The sequence below is a fragment of the Haliaeetus albicilla genome, chromosome 11, assembly GCF_947461875.1.
Source record: "Haliaeetus albicilla chromosome 11, bHalAlb1.1, whole genome shotgun sequence".
Lineage (NCBI taxonomy): Eukaryota > Metazoa > Chordata > Aves > Accipitriformes > Accipitridae > Haliaeetus > Haliaeetus albicilla.
The window spans coordinates 8595827-8611782 of record NC_091493.1 but is presented as its reverse complement, the minus strand read 5'-3'; the positions used below and the strand labels follow the sequence as shown (position 1 = coordinate 8611782).

The window sequence follows — 15956 nt, the reverse complement described above, 5'->3', positions numbered from 1 at the left end:
ATGACATAAAATTGGGCGAATAAGCATCTCCACAAAGGCTTGTTGTGATTGTTTCACTGTCAGAATGGAAGGATGTATCAAATAGGACTGTGATATTCTATTCTGAGACCATATCTGTTCCCTGTTTTCATTGATGATCCGGATGAGGAAACTGAAAGTATGCTTCTTAGAGGCATAAAAACTAAAACTGCAGAAGTACAGCATTAGGACAAATAGATGTTAAAAAATCAGGAAAACAGTCTTTAAGAAAAACAGGATGAAATTCAATACAGACAAGACGAAGAGATCACGCTGAGCAAGAGTAATCAACACCAAAAATATACAACAAAGAACAATTAGTTAGACCGTAGTTTTTTCAGAAAAGGATGTAGGGATTATAGTACACAAACATAAGCCAGTAACATCATGCCGTGCAGACAGGATAAGCATGACGTGGAAACAAATAAGCAGGAGTATAGATTGTGAGACACCTGATAAGATCATGCAGTTCTGTTCAGCACTGTTAAGGCTTCAGCTGGGGTACTCTCTCCAGTTTTGTGCTTTGTGTTTCGAGAAGGATGTAGACTACTGTGGGAACAGTTTGTTGGAGATCAACAAGAAACATGACCTCTGAAAATGAGCTGAAAGACTTAGGAGTGACTAGCTTAATAAAGATAACACTTAAGGATTGATCAATGCTTGATAAAAGTATTCACAAGCACGAAAGTTTGGTACAAAGAAGAAATAATCAATTCACCATGTCCACGGTGGACAGGACAAGAACTAATAGCTTTAAGTTGCAGCAAGAATTATTCAGGTTACTTATTAAGGGGAAAAAGTACTTCTTGACGGTAAGTGACGCACAGGAATTTCCTGGAGAGGTCATGGAGACCTCATCATTAGAAATTATAAAGGAGTGGATAAACAAATATCTGTCAGGAATGAACTCGGCATAGTTAGGAGATGAACTAGATGACCTTTTTGAGATCTCCTTCAATCATTTTTATGGTTCCATGATTCAGTATAAGTAAAAAGATATTTCAGAAAGCCTCTGCTTTTATGGTTAGAAAAAGAATTTATCTTGGGAATTTCTAGGGGTGGAAAAGTTTTTATAACAGCTGTGGAGGACCTTTTATTTATTTTCTGGTGGGCCTTAAGTGCACAATACTTTAGTCCATAATAGGCCACATTATATTATTCTGAGAAATTGGAGTTAATGGGGCCTACTTGGGGAATATGGCACAACATCATGAAAGACAAAATATTACAGGCTCTTACTTCTGCAAAATAGATGAATGCAATAAAGCCTTTCAAAACACCACCAGCATGAATTTTCACCAGTAATAAACCTCCCCCAAACAACTAAAACCAAATTTAGCACTCTCCCTAGAAAAACATTTCTAGATACCACAGACTGTTAAAGATTCTGTATGCCTCCTTCTCTTTCCCCACCCTCACTTTGCAGTTTTCTGAGCTGGTCTTTTTGCACATGGCTCCCACCTCAGAAAAATACAGATAACAGCCCCTTGCTTCATAACGGTGTTGTGAAGTAGATAAATTCCAGATCAAGAATAATACATAAATGCAAGCTCTGGAATACAGACTGTGCTGTATTAATGATAAGCTACATTGTGCCACTCTTCCATTGATAGATAATTTCTACATCTTGCACTCACGGAGTGCAGAGATAGCCAGCCATCAGCTTCATGCTTTGGCAGCAGCCCTAAGGCAGACCCAAAGCGATCTAATGGTGCTCTCTGCATGGTGACTGTCACTTCTCATCCACAGGCCCAAGGGCAGACCCACATTCTTCACAGGAGAGATCCTATACCGCTCTCAATTTGGGGGGTTTATGCAGTCCCAGAGAGATGTGACTTCTTAGAGTAGATCAACCAATTCATGAATCTCCTTTAAATTCATAGGAACTATTCCACCCCAACGAATATCACACAAAAGACTTTGCATATCGGCTGAGTGTGAGAATAAAACTCTTTTCTATTCAGTTATGCTTTTTCTGAGATTTGCAGATATTATGTGTGTGTGAGGTGAGGAAAAGAGACCAGGATGAAAAAAGAGGGAGAGAATGTAGCAAAATAGACATGGTATGCCAAAATGAGAAAGATCCTGTTATTCTTTTCTTTGATCAAGCTACTGGCCACAGAAAAATGGCCAACATAAATTATATATGCCAAAGTCAACTTCAGCTGATGTTCTTTCTAGCCATTTGATCTTTTATCTGCCAACTTCCACCCATTTTCCCCAATTGTATCCACATTTAATATTATTTTAGCCATTAAAAATGTGGTTTTCTACTTAGTTCAAGTTTTCTGTGTAACAGACATTTTATTCTTCCACTGCAATATACTGGAGAAATAAAATGCCATTTATGCAACAGAACTGATAACCTACTGAATATATGCTACCAATAATAGCTCCTAATCACTAAAACTGTTTCTTTTTTTCACCATTTATATGGATTTAAATAGGAAATCAAAGAGTTTACTTCTTATTTTTACTCTAAAACCACACCATGAAAGGGCTATTTTCAATGAATAAAAACTAAACTGTGTACATCATTATTTTTTAAGAGTTTTTTGATTTATTATATCATTTACACGGCTGCTGAAAAAAAATACTGCTGAGTTCCACCATAGCTAATTGATGAGAAAAAAGGTTTCTGTGGCTATATTGCAGGAACTGATAAAACACAAGGAAAGGGACCTCCTACATTGAGAATCTCTGACTGTAAATCTCAGTAGTTTATGAGTGGAAAATACCCAAACAATTGTTTTGCTCAGAGATGCTAAGCACCTGTAGCTGCTGTGGACTGTAACGGGTGCTGTCAACACTCATAACTTCCAAACGTTTGGATTGTGTAACTCACTGGTCCTGGCATCTAGAAGACAGACAACTCCAGCTGGCGCTGATCTGGGGTGAAACAGCAGACTTCACTGCACTTCAGGTTGTTTTGATACAGACAGTATTCACTTTCCCATCTGAAAAAAAAAAAAAAATAGCAGTTGATAACTGTAAACTTCTGAACTGGGAAGAAAAATACTTTCAGACTTTCCTCAGACTGCCCTGCACACCTAAAGTATTATCACGCTACAAGCAAACTATTGAGAGAAACGGAGATTGTGCTGTTTCCATGACTTTTATTCATATTTTGTTCTATTGTTTTTGACTTCAGCTGTTTTATGGTCATGAGAAGTATCAGAGGATCTTGTGAGCAGCATGTTGCCTACAAGCCACTGGCTAGCATCCACAGAGGCTGTGAGACCAGCAAGAGAATTGAATACTACAATTGAATGATAGACATTTCCACTAAAAGCACCTCCCTCTGTGCACGTAAAGTTCAGTAGAAATGAAACCATGGGTGTTGTAGAATTCACACTGTCATGGTGCTAAGTGGGAAATACATAAAGGCTCAGTAAGCCAAAATCTGAACCTCTGTAAAAATGACTGCGTATTGCAACCAGACACAGCGCAGTTCCCATCTAGCTGGAGTATCAGCGCAGCTCCTGATGAATTTTAACACGGTCCTTCAAGCTGATGTTAACTATGAGGCGAGTTCACCATCACTTAAGTCAGTTGTAATTTTTGTATTGCTTTCCAGCGCACATGGAGCAACCTGGTTTGCATCACAAATATGCAGATGCTTCAGTACTGGAGAAGAGAGGTGACAGGTGAGGAGCGACGCTCTCAGGGCAGGATACCTTGTGGGATTCCAGACATGGCGCTGCTGGAGCATCTTGTAGCAGACTGCTTTTTCACTGGAAAACTGCGATCAATTGAAACAGAAAGCTTTTGTCGGAATGTGTGATGTAACTTTTTTGTCAGAAAGGATTTCTCAGAGTCAGGAGAAACTAGCTGGCTGGCACCGGAGGGACCCAAAGAGAGAGGGGCATGCACGCCTCACCCTCGCCCACCCGATTTGGGCAGCCAAGCTTTGGGCGGCGATCGGCCTCCCGGGCAGTGTGTCCGGCTGCAGGAACAGACAAACGGCACCGGTGCAACTGGGCCAGCGTGACCGGCTCACGCCGACGGCTTCCCCTACGCCAGCGCGTGCTTTTGGGCTTAAACCCTTTGTAAAGCGGTATGAGCTGCGCCGCTGCAGCACCTGGCGCTGGGATGCAGGGTGCGGATTAACGCGGTTACGCCTGGAAGGTGAGGGATGCGTTGACCCGCTTTCTCGTGGGGCAGCGCGGCACCAGGCGCTTCGTCCTTCCGAAGCTTCGGACAGAAACTCGGCGGAGCCGAAAGCCGGGGCCCTCCTCGCCATGAGGAGATCGGCCAGTCACGCCAACCCAACGGCGTTCCCAGGACGTGCCGGCAAAACTTCGGCTCGCTCGTCCCCGCTGCACGCACAGGCGCGTTCCGGGGGATCGCCCCGGGGCAGGGGTGTCACTCGGGGCCCCTTTTCCAGGGCCGCCACCCTGCCCGTCGCGCACTTTCCCCCGGCGCCTCACGATCGCCGCCGACCCTCCCTCCGGCGGCGGAGGCGGGACGGCTGAGGGGGCCGCGGGCAGCCCGGCACCCCCCGCCCCGCCCCGGGCAACCGCTCACCTCACGGCGGGGCCTGCCCCGAGCTGAGGGGGACCCCGGCCCGCGCCGGCCCTGAGGCGGAGGCGGTGCCGTTGGGGGCGGCATCTCCCGTCCCCTCCCGTGCCGTGCCGTGCCGTCCCCTCCCCCTGCCCTCCCTCCGCTCCCTCCTCCCGCCGCGCCGCGCCGCTGCCCCCTCCTCCCGGGCCGCGGCCGGGGATATCCCCGGCCCCTCCCCGGCGGCCCGGCGGCGGCCCAATGGAGGTGGAGATGCTGTGCGGGCTGCGGGCGGGCTGGGGGCGCCGCCGAGCCGCGGACGCCGCCGCCGCCGGCCCGGGGACGCGCACACTCGGCGGGGAGCCGGAGGCAGAGGCGGGCGCAGGCGGCGGCGCCGGGGCCGGGACTCTGGCAGGCGGCGGCGGCGGCGGCTGGGATGAGGCGGGGGGGCGGCTGTGGGGGCAGATAGCGTCCCGCGGGGAGGCGGCCGAGTGGGGCTCGGAGCGGCGGCGGGGTCCGCCCGGCAGCGCCATGGCGGCTCAGTGCGACCCGCTGAGCGGGTACCTGCAGCAGCCGCTCTCCGACCCGGGCTCCAACAGCGAGCGCAGCACCGACTCGCCCGTGCCCGGCTCCGAGGAGGACTCGGCCGGCCCGCCGCGGTCCCTGCACAGCCCCGAGTGGGGCGAGGAGCGATTCCGGGTGGACAGGAAGAAACTGGAGGCCATGCTCCAAGGTGAGGGCGGGGAGAGGCGACGGCGGTCTCCTGGGGGGGGGGGTGGGGGGGCGCGGGGCGGCGGCGGCGGCCCGGGAGGGGAGGAGAGGGGGCCGCGTCCCCGGCCCGGCCCGCCATGCCGTGCCCTGCCTTCCCCTTCCCCGCCGGGCCGGGGGTCCTCCTGTCAGCCCCTCCGGCGCCGCAGAGGGGCGGCCGCTGGCCGGCCGGGCGCTGGACGCGGCCCTGGGTCGGCGGGAGCCCCGCGGGCCGGTCCCGGGCTCCCGGGCGCCGTCGTGGCCTCCCGGGCCGGGGCTGCGCGGGGAGGAGGCTCCTCGCGTTCTCTCCCCGGAGCGGGGACGAACGTCGCGGCCCGGGGGCGGGTGACGGGGACACCCCCCGGTCGTCTGATGTCGCTTGGGGCCGCGGCGGCCCCGGCGTGGCGGGTGGTGCCGGTGCCCGGCCCCGCCGGGGCTCCTCCGCGCCGGCAGCCAGCGCGCTGCGAGGCTGCGGCTTTGAAGGTCGAAGTCTCTCAGAAATCCCTCTTTTAAAACGTAATATCCCCGCTCTGGCAAGATGGTCCAGGCTCTCGGCTTTCGAGGAACAGCCGAGGCCGCCGTGCAGCGGGAAGGGAGCCCCTGAAGCCGGGCGTCCCGGCCAGGGGACGGGGGACGGCTCCGCTCCGGAGAGCTGACGGTGGCAGCCGCTGCCTTAGGACTTGCTCAGCCTTTGGCTCCGCTTTCTTTCCCCCCCCCCCCCTTCCTTGAGACTACGTATTTCGTCCCAGTATGTTTTGAATTATCTAACTCTCAGTGGAAGTTACGTAGGCAGCTTTTGACAAAGTAGTGTAGGAGTAGCAATTGCTGGTTTTGTTGCTTAAGAGCAGATAAATAGATTTAAACCAGCTGAGGATGTTGCTGAGTGGGGTAGTTCCCCTGGGGTGTGCCCTGCTGCCTGATCTGAAGAGCCCGTGAGAACAGAGGTGAGTTTCAGGTCTTCACGTTGTCAAATCTCAGGGCAAGTTTGGATCAACGAGGAAAGATGGTGGTGGTTTCGAGAAGTGTAATCTTTCCGCTGGGACTACTGTTTTGTAAACATTTAATGTTACATTTAACATGGCAACTCAAGTATTTATGTACATTTTCAAAACAAATAAACCACTGCTGTTCATGTGGCGTGTCATGTGGAAGGCATTTCATTCACTCGCTGGAAACCGTAGGTGCTCGATGCCTGACTGTCCCCTGTCAGAGCACTTGCCTCCTCCAGCGATGGGAAGCTGCGGGAGCCAGCAGAGGAACAGGAGTGGGTGAGTTGGGTTGGTCACTGAAGAGCTGCGGTTTGACTAGGTGACTACAATGATTGGAATTTTTTTAACTGAGATTCCTTCTCCTGGGGGTGAGTTAATCTTTAATCAGTTAATACTTTAGTGCTAGTAGAAAAATCTCATTATGTAATGCAATGAAGAGAAAGGAATTCAGAGAAACAGAAGTCTCATAAGCAGCAACAACTACTTATAAAGGTGTGCTCATCAAAAGTGTCTTAAAACCAAGAATACCTGGGTATTGAAAGGAAAAAGTATTTCTGTGTATGAAGTGGTAGGAAAAAGGGTCAAAAGTTAAAGGGCTGTATGAAGATTGAAGGTTGCCTTAACATTTTCCTCTAGTACCAAAATAAATTTCCATTGTCTCATCCCATACACAGTCCTTCCTTCTACTGCCTGAAGTAGTAAGCATGCGAGGGTAAACAAAGCTCCTAAGCAGAATCCAAATACTGTATAGGTTGTGTCATCAAGCAGTAGCCAGTGTCAAAATGTGAGGGTTTCTTTTGTTTGCTCCTTTGTAATTTTTTTTTCTTATCCTCGTAAGAGTGTAGTAAAAAGTGTATGAGTACAGTACGTAAATGCAAACAGAATGCTGCCTGCTTTTTGATGAGAGGTTGCTGTATGTCCGCTCTAGAATACACATGCTTCAGGTGATGGTTTGAGGAATTTTTGCATCAGTTAGTTATCCTTTTTTGTGAAGAAAAGTACATGTTGGACTTTGTAAGAAGTGATTTTGTGTGAAAACCTAAACTTTCTGGCTTATTGGTAATGAAAAACTGCTCATTAGGAAACATGAGGCAAACACAGTAGTGTTTTCTGTCAGAAGACTGTGAACTGTTAAACATCATCGCTTTCAGTTTCCTCTCTGTACTTTGCAAGTTTTTTATCTCATCTCTTGACTTCCTACAAGACAGGTTTTACTTATCCTTTTCTTGTAGCAGAATACCTCAGGCACTGAGTAGCTCTGCCAGGGTGTCTCAAAGAGCATCGGGAAGCCAGATCTGTAACTGGTACCCAGAAATTCAGAGTCACTTATACTGCTGGTGACAAGCCAAAGTTGATTTTATTTTTTTAACATGTCGTCCGTCCGTCCCCCTTTTTTTGTGGCTATCTTCTGGGAGTGGAAACTTTGACTCCCCCTAGTAGGAAGGGAACAATGGAAAGGAAGCGGTGTGCCATCTCCAGAAACTAACTTCTGTTAGACAATTCATAGGGTCATGTGTTCTATGGTTTCTGATACCAGATCCTTCACTGGAAATTCTTAAAATATGCAGAAATTGCATTGTGGAAGGGAAACATCTCTGTAGTCTAAGTGGTGATGACCAGATTTCTGATTTTCAAAAGTTATCCAATTTTTTGCCTTTTTTTTAATTCAAGCTGCTGTAAATGCAGTTTCTTGTTCATATTAGATGCTTAAAGGCGCTGCTTTTGCTTTTACCAGCTGCTAGAGAGCATGTTTACACTTGTGAAAGTTACTTTTTAAATGATTTAAAGACTTATGATTTCTTCTAGTGTTCACCATAGCTTTCTTAGATTATAGGAAAGTGAGAATATGTCATCTTTAGTTCAGTTGTCTTTAAAGACAAGTTTGAAACAGTATCTGTTCAAGAAATCTGTTAGGAAATGTTCTTATTCTCGGTTGGGGATCCCTTATTTTTTTGCTAGTCAACATCTGTTGTTTGCTAATGATAAAATGTAAAAAACAGGGTAGAAAGAATATGAAGAAGCTCAATGTTTGGCTTGGTGCTTCTGTTACATTCTGTGATTGCGTTGCTGAATTTTATATGTATTTCTGCCATGGTTATTTTTATCTTTCGTGCACTTGATATTTTCTGGATAGATAGAGATAGAGAGTCCACAACTGGAGTAAGTGTTGTAGCAAGACACTGGGTAGCTTTCTCTCAAAAAAGAGTTGACGTGGCTAGTTTGCTACCAGTTGTATCTGAAGCAGAAACCAAATCTCAATTGAGGTGTCAGAAAATCTTGATAGGTTTAAGGATGCTTCTGGTACTTTTTTTTCCCCACTTTGAAATAATTCTTTTAGTATTTTTGGTGTTTCGAAATTTGGTTCTGAATAGCCTTAAGATAAATATGTTAAATGAAAAGTAGAGGGAGCTTCTCCAAGAGCTTTGCTTTTTCTGTTTGGAGTATCAGAAGATGCAAAAGCTGTGGTAAAAACCTTAAACATGAGAATAATTTTTTTTCTTGTTGTGTCCAACTACTTTGTATGACTGTTTTAGTATTTGCTCATAGATGACTGGAACAATGTTCCATAAACAAATCTCAGTCTTTACAGTGGGGTATAAGCTATCTTATACTGCATGTCTTCATCAGAATTTGTTGGTGAACAGATCTCTTTAGAATAAACTTTTTTTTCTCAGGAAGCAAATTTGAGTAAAATGGATCAGCTATTCTTTGCAACAGTGACAGAAGACGGTATCTCATAGTAGCCTTATTAATTGTAACAGCTCTGCACTAAATTCTGGTGAATGCTCAGGTGACTTAATACTGTGGAATGACTGACTTAGTGCATGTTTGAGTGCCTGTTACCATAGCAGCTGAGTATTATTACAAAAATGCAAAACACTAAACTTAAAAAAGCTGTCCAAAAGGTATAATCTGACAGCTAATGTTGCAGCAATCGATAGACTTCTTTAAGTTGGCCATGAAACTTAACAAAACAAAACCAACAAACAAAAAAAAGCAACACCTTATTCTCTTGCATGGTGTGTCTTATACTTGGCTACAAAGTGTTATGCCAGTCTTGCATTTCAAATAATCCTTTTTCTATGTCATGTTCTTTAGCAGACATGGGGGGTTTTGATGGGATGTATGTACAGCACACGCTTAAATACTTAGTGACTTTATTATGCAGTATCACACAACAGTACTTGGCTAAAAAACTAAATCCACGCTCTTTTTTAATACGAGTCTAACTCTAGCAGTGGTGTGCGTGCCATATTGTATGTGGCTCTTAATTTAAAAAAAACAATGATGTGCCTGTTAGAATTCTGTTTTTCTCTGGGGTTTTTTTTATGCATCATCTTTCAGTTTGTGGACTCTTTGGGGTAATTTTAATTATGGGATCTGAAACATTATGGGTGGTATGTTTTTTTTTCTCATGAGATAATTCAGCATGTACTTGACTATTGATAAACAAACAAGAAAAGCACAGACCTACCTGCTTAGGAAGCTCTGGAGAGTACTCGGCACTGCAAGCACCCTATTTGCTGTTGAGCTTATCTTACAGAGGAGGTTGTGATGATACTGAATGGGAATCTTGGAAAATAGCAGTGCCCTGTATTGATTTAGTGACTGTCATTGGTGCCTCTGTACGTTAACTGGAGTAGGTCAGAGTTACAGGAATCATGTCAATCTTAATTTACATAACATAGACTTGATTTCTAAAAATAATAAAGGATTATTTATCATTTTTCAGGCAGTAAGGGTAAAAGTACAGTAACTCAAATTTAGTATGAACGGTCCGTACAAGCAGCTCATTTGAGTACCTTTGCATAGCTCTCCTTCCCTGCCATCGCAGCATTGAGTGAGCACTCCCCTGTCCTGTTCCCTCAGTTTTGGTCCTCTTTACCTGTCATGGGGAGTTGGAAAAATGCTCAACTAGTAATTTTTCACCAAAAAAAATTCCTATTTTTCTTAGATGGAAGTGACAAAAATACTTAGATAAATTTTTCATGGCTTAGATGAAACTTAATTTACTGTAAAACTACTGAAAATCAATTTTTAATTCCTTTGCATAAAGGTCAGCCTTGAGGCCATTGCCCGATCCTAAGACTGTACTTACGCAATGGCTAGTTCTGATGCTTGGGTGTTAACCAATTTATTTTGTTTGCTGATCCATCAGGTGAAACTTGTATTTAAACAAGTATATTTTCCCTACTTAATGCATAACTATGTGGGACAGTGTACTTTTAATACTTCTCTACTAGTTTGATTCAACTACGGACAATGATAAATTGGTAAGTGTGATAAGAAAAGTGGCGGGGGCGGGAAGAAAAAACACTTGTATTTGAATGTACTAAAGAAGATGGAGATGTTTTAGGAAACCTGGGCCTCTGCTGAGACTTTGTTACAAACAAGTTTTATTAGAGGCAAGCCCTTGAAGACATGAATGACTAGATTTTGAGTGAGTTAGCTGCTTAATAGGCAATCATAACTGTTGATGGTTTCTGTGTGGGGATGGCAAGCTCTGTGTTAAATTTATGTTGGGTTTTTATGTTTAAATGGCTAAGCAGGAATTACTACCTCTCTTCTGAATTTTTGTGTGTGTGTGTGATGATGGTAGAAATCCCTATTATAAAACTAATTGTACTGTGATCCTTCAAATAATTAGTGTGCCTTGCTTGCAACTGAAGTTTAAAATAAGCAGAGTGCTGTTGATTTATACTCCTGTTTAAAGTCCCCCGTGTCCCTGTTGGAGGTTTGAGATGTGAAGTATGTCTTTTTACCAGATTCTTACTGAAATACCTTTTCAAACTCTTTATTTTAGTAGGTCCTAAACACAGTTTCTTTTCCTAGAGGAAGAAAATGTTTTGTCTACTAAATTGTGAGATTTCTGTTGGTGGCTTTTATTTATTTTTTTTGTTTGTTACTTGCAATGTATCAGCATAACCTGGACAACGACATAGTTGTGGGGAAACTGGAACCTTTCTAATAGCATTTACATTTGGTGCTTAACTTGCATGTAGCAGACAAAAAACCCCAAGTTCTTTGTCAGTTTTTCAAATCCCTAAAGTGCTGAATAGTCTATTTCTGCAAAAATAAATATATGAAATGAAATTGTGTGACTTGTAGTTTAAAAATGTTCTTGCATTCCATTGTTAACAATTGTAATAATACCACTTTCTCAAGTTTCAGTGTTTTTTAAGTAGTACAAGGGACTATCATGGTTTGGCATGAACTGCTAAGTTAAGTATTGCTGGCTTGCACATTCCTGTTGGTTATATTGTAATCTTTACCTCCATTGGAAAATATGTCCTATTTTGAGTACTTATTTCAGGCCCTTGGCTTTATGCCTGTCAAACAATGAAAGATGCTAGTTTTCTTTAATTTCAGAGCTCTGTGAAGAACTAATGGCTTTTTTAATTTGATTTTTTTTTACAGTAATATCCCTTACTCTGAAGACTCAGTAGTGACTTTCATGAACTTTGAGCATAAAAACCAATATGACTACATGTGAGTTGGTGTTCAGATAGCTTATTAATTGTGTGTACTTTTTGTAGCCAAAGGAATGAGTACTTGATTTAAGGATTTCTTCTTTAAGACGCTACCTGTTAATCAGTGGTAGTTTTTTAAATAATTTTGACTTAAGCAACTAAAAACATTCCTTGAATATACCTGCAACTTTTGTTCAGTATCTGTTTTTGTTTGACTAGACTTTCTTGTCTCTGGTTCAGATCAGTATGACTGTATTGCATGGGGCAATGTAACTCTTCATGTTTCGGTGACTTTTATAGCTGATTTATGTAAAGATGTCTATAGTGATATCCTCTTTACTGGAACAGGAATACAAAATTTTCAAAAAAATTGTTTCGTGTTAAGGGTTCATTGATGTTGTGAGGGCATGCTCATGAGCGGTAGCAGTGCTCTGCCAGGTCACTGTATGTGTGGAGCTATTGGAGTAACTAATCCTCATGGAAAACACAGAGCTGTATCCTTTCTGCTGTTATCTTTGTAGCTAACAGAGCCTGAGGAATCTGGGTATTCAACAAGTTCTCTCGTATTAATATGTGAAAGTGTAGTTTTGGATACTGGGGGGGAAAACTCTTGATGTCTATGCAAGAAAAGATGGGTATGATGGATGGGGGTTTAAAACAAATAGAGAACAGAGGTAATGCTAGGTGTCTGAATGGTTAAGTCACTTGCCTTGTAGCATAACTGTGTTTAATTTTTGTGCTGCAAACCAGATTTCATGAAGAGAGGTTGATGGCCATGTAGCAACGTTGGTCTGTCCTAGCCATTATCCTGGCTGTGTACCCCTAGTGTAATAGAAGCCAGAGCACAGAAATCAGGAAGGCATGCAATAGGCATGTGCCTGCAGAACAGTTACAGGAGAAGCTCTTGTACCTTTTCTGGGAAATCCACACAAGCGGGTACCTCCCTGAAGTGCCTGAGGTTAATGCAGGCAGCATGGATATCGGACAGGTGGACCTGGTGGTCTGCATGCAGTTGCAGGGCTGTGGTCTTGCTGAGGTTGCAGAGGTGTGGTGGGATAGCTCTTGGGACTGATGTCCTTCAATGACTGGATACAGGCTTTTTAGGATTGACGGGCTGGGATGCTGAGGAGGAGGTGTTGCCCTTTTATGACAGCAGTGGGGTTCCATGGAGCTCTGCCTTGGGGCAGAGGATGAGCCAGTTGAGAGAGCATGGGTCGGGATTATTGGGTAGATCAATTTGGGTGGTGTAACGAGTGTCTGCTACGGACCATGTAATTAGTTGGAAGCAACAGATGAGGTCGTCTTCAAACAACTGGAAGAAGCCTCATGTTTGCAAGCCTCAGTCCCAACGGAGGACTTTAACTACTCTGCTCTCTGCTGGAGGAGCAGCACGGTAGGGCACAAGCAATCTAGGAGGCTTCTGGAGTGCATTGATGACAACTTCCAAACGTAGGCGCTCAAGGAGGTGACAACAGGATGTGCTCTGCTGAACTTTGTACTTGCAAGCAAGGAAAAACTGGTCAGGGATGTGAAGATGGAGGGCAGCCATTTGGAGGGACCTTGACAGGCTGGAGAAATGGGCCAACAGCAATGTCATGAATTCAACAAAAGGAAATGTGAAGTTCTGCACCAGGGGAGGAATTACCCCATATACCATCACAGGTTTGGGCCAACTGGCTGGAGAGCAGCATCCCAGAAAAGGACGTGGGAGTCCTCGTGGGCAAGAAGCCTGCGGTGTGGCCTTGTGACTAAGAAGCCCAACAGCATTCTGGGCTGCATGAGGAAGAGTGTTGCCGGCAGGTTGAGGGTGGTGATCCTTGCTTGCTACTCAGCCCTGGTAAGACGTGAGGAGTGCTGTGTCCAGACCTGGGTTGCCCAGTACAAGAGACATGGACATTGTTCTGCTGGACGGAGCAAGTCCAGCAAAGGGCCACAAAGCCCTCAATAGAGGGACTGGAGCATCTGACGTAGGAGGAGAGGCTGAGACATCTGGGACTGTTTAGCTTTAATCTTGAGAAGAGAAGGCACAAGGAAGACCTTATTAATTTTGTGTATACGTGTGAGGGGGTATAAGCAGATGGAGCCAGACTCTTCTCAGTGGTGCCTAATGACAGGACAAGAGACAAAATTTCATTTTATAACTTTTCTCCTTTTTCTGAAAAGGAAGCAATCCATAAAATCTGGAGACTTGTCAGTTTTGCAGTTTCAGTGTTTGTTGCTGAAGTGAGATCACTAATGTGTCTCTTTTGGAGGGAGAGCGAAGGAATCTTAAGGATTCTTAACTACAAAGATTCTTAATTACAAACTTTACATTTTTAATTGTTGAGTTAAAATACTAAATCTAATATTGGACTGTAATATTAAAGCATAATATTTATTAATGTTATGCATTGAATAAGACTATAAATACATATTTTTAGGTAAATGCTTGATCAGATACCAGTATTAAAAATGGCACTTTGCAGCCTGAACTGTACTCCAGGGCTGATAAAATTGTGACTGAGTATAGGGGTTGATTTGCCTTCCCTAGGGCAGTGAGAAACATCTGCTGGAAAACATTAGTCTGTACATCTCACTTTTAAAAGTTCTGGTAGGATTTAGATTTATTTTTTTAACTTTAGATTTCTTATGCTTGATTACTGATGCTTTTTAGTGTCATGTCAGTGAAACTTAAAATACTAAGGGAGTGGTCAAAAAACTTTAGGTTGCCTTTGCATTTTTAAGCTGTGGTTCTCTTGAACAGGTAGAAAATCACTAATACTTTTTATATTTTTGTTCTATTTCTTTAGTGTGGTTACTTCTGTTCTTTAGACACTTACCACTTTATGGTGGCTCCTAAACATAGGCTAATCATCATCTTGCAAGTTATTGTTTACCATTTTATAGTGTTTCCAAATTTTTTTCGTGTGATGCAGTTTCACAGGCCAGTTGCTGACCACTGGTCTCTGCCTGGGAACTCTTGCTTCACAATGAACAGTGACGATCAAAATGTTGGAGCAGCTTACCTCTTCTTCCTTATAGCCAATTTTTGTTTTCTTAACCCTTTGTCATGGTTTAACCCCAGTCAGCAACTAAGCACCACGCAGCTGCTCACTCACTTCTCCCCCACCCAGTGGGATGGGAGAGACAATGGGGGGGGAAGTAGAACTCATGGGTTGAGATAAAGACAGTTTAATAGGACAGAAAGGACTAAAATAATAATAAAAATTATAGTCCTTTTATTATTATTATTGGAATATACAAAACAAGTGATGCACAATGCAATTGCTCACCACTTGCTGACTGATGGCCAGTTAGTTCCTGAGCAGTGATTCCCCCGCCAGGCCAAGTCCCCCCAGTTTATATACTGGGCATGACGTCCCATGGTATGGAATACCCCTTTGGCCAGTTTGGGTCAGCTGCCCTGGCTGTGTCCCCTCCCGACTTCTTGTGCCCCTCCAGCTTTCTCACTGGCTGGGATGAGAAGCTGAAAAGAAATCCTTCACTTAATGTAAACGCTACTTTGCAGCAACTGAAAACATCGGTGTGTTATCAGCATTCTTCTCACACTAAATCCAAAACCTAACACTATACCAGCTACTAGAAAGAAAATTAACTCTATCCCAGCCGAAACGAGGACACCCTTGCATCATCTCTTGTGCCAGGGCTGTATCCTGTCTTATTTCCTTAAATATTTCTATATTGACTACAAAAAGGACATATTTTGGATAGTCTGCCTTAGGTGTTGAGGTAGCCAGGGCTCTAAATAAGCAACACTGAGAACAAGTGACAGTGCCCAGCACGTTTCGCGTTTCATTTGCTTGCACCAACCTGACCGATGCAGTCCAGGGTTTGGTATGCGAGATGACGCGTGGTGACCCCGCTGCGTGGCTGGCAGCAGCGTGCGCGCACACAGGAGCGGTGGAGCGCAGCTCTGCGGTGTGACAGGGACGGGTCCGGCTAACGCGGGCTCAGCTGCGGCCCCTGCCTGGGCAGAGCGCTGGCGCCAGAGTCCCCCAGCCCCTGAGAAGGTGGTGGCCAGGACAGATGGCCGCTGCCAGGGCAGGTCTCGGTGGGCGCCTTCTTTTAGCCTGTTTTCATCCGTGCGAGGCGTGCGCGAGCACGGTGGCTGGCCTCAGGCTGCTGTCTTGACAGGGGTGCTCTGGCTTGTGGTCCCTGGTGGGAAGGGGACCCGCTGCCTGGCCGAGCGAATTGGGATACAGGTCTCCTGTGGCAATGCATTGAGCGCTGC

General features: G+C 44.9%; 1 protein-coding gene and 1 long non-coding RNA gene across 3 annotated transcripts in view; one reads left to right on the top strand and one right to left on the bottom strand.

The window, feature by feature from the left end:
* The window catches only part of LOC138687694 (uncharacterized), a 46548-nt gene extending 41979 nt beyond the window's left edge, over positions 1-4569 (bottom strand). The window contains exons 1-2 of one of the 2 annotated variants that reach the window (XR_011326809.1): positions 3696-4569; positions 2864-2975 (exon numbers count right to left, since the gene is read on the bottom strand). This is a non-coding gene — a long non-coding RNA (uncharacterized lncRNA). Of the gene's footprint in view, positions 1-2863 lie in introns of both variants that reach the window. The other variant, XR_011326808.1, reaches the window with a different exon arrangement.
* Positions 4570-4885: 316 nt separating this feature from the next.
* BICC1 (BicC family RNA binding protein 1) overlaps positions 4886-15956 on the top strand; it is a 114890-nt gene continuing 103819 nt past the window's right edge. The window contains exon 1 of the mRNA XM_069796046.1: positions 4886-5251. Within this exon, the coding sequence (XP_069652147.1) occupies positions 5050-5251 (202 nt within the window). The 5' untranslated portion in view covers positions 4886-5049. The remainder of the gene's footprint in view (positions 5252-15956) is intronic.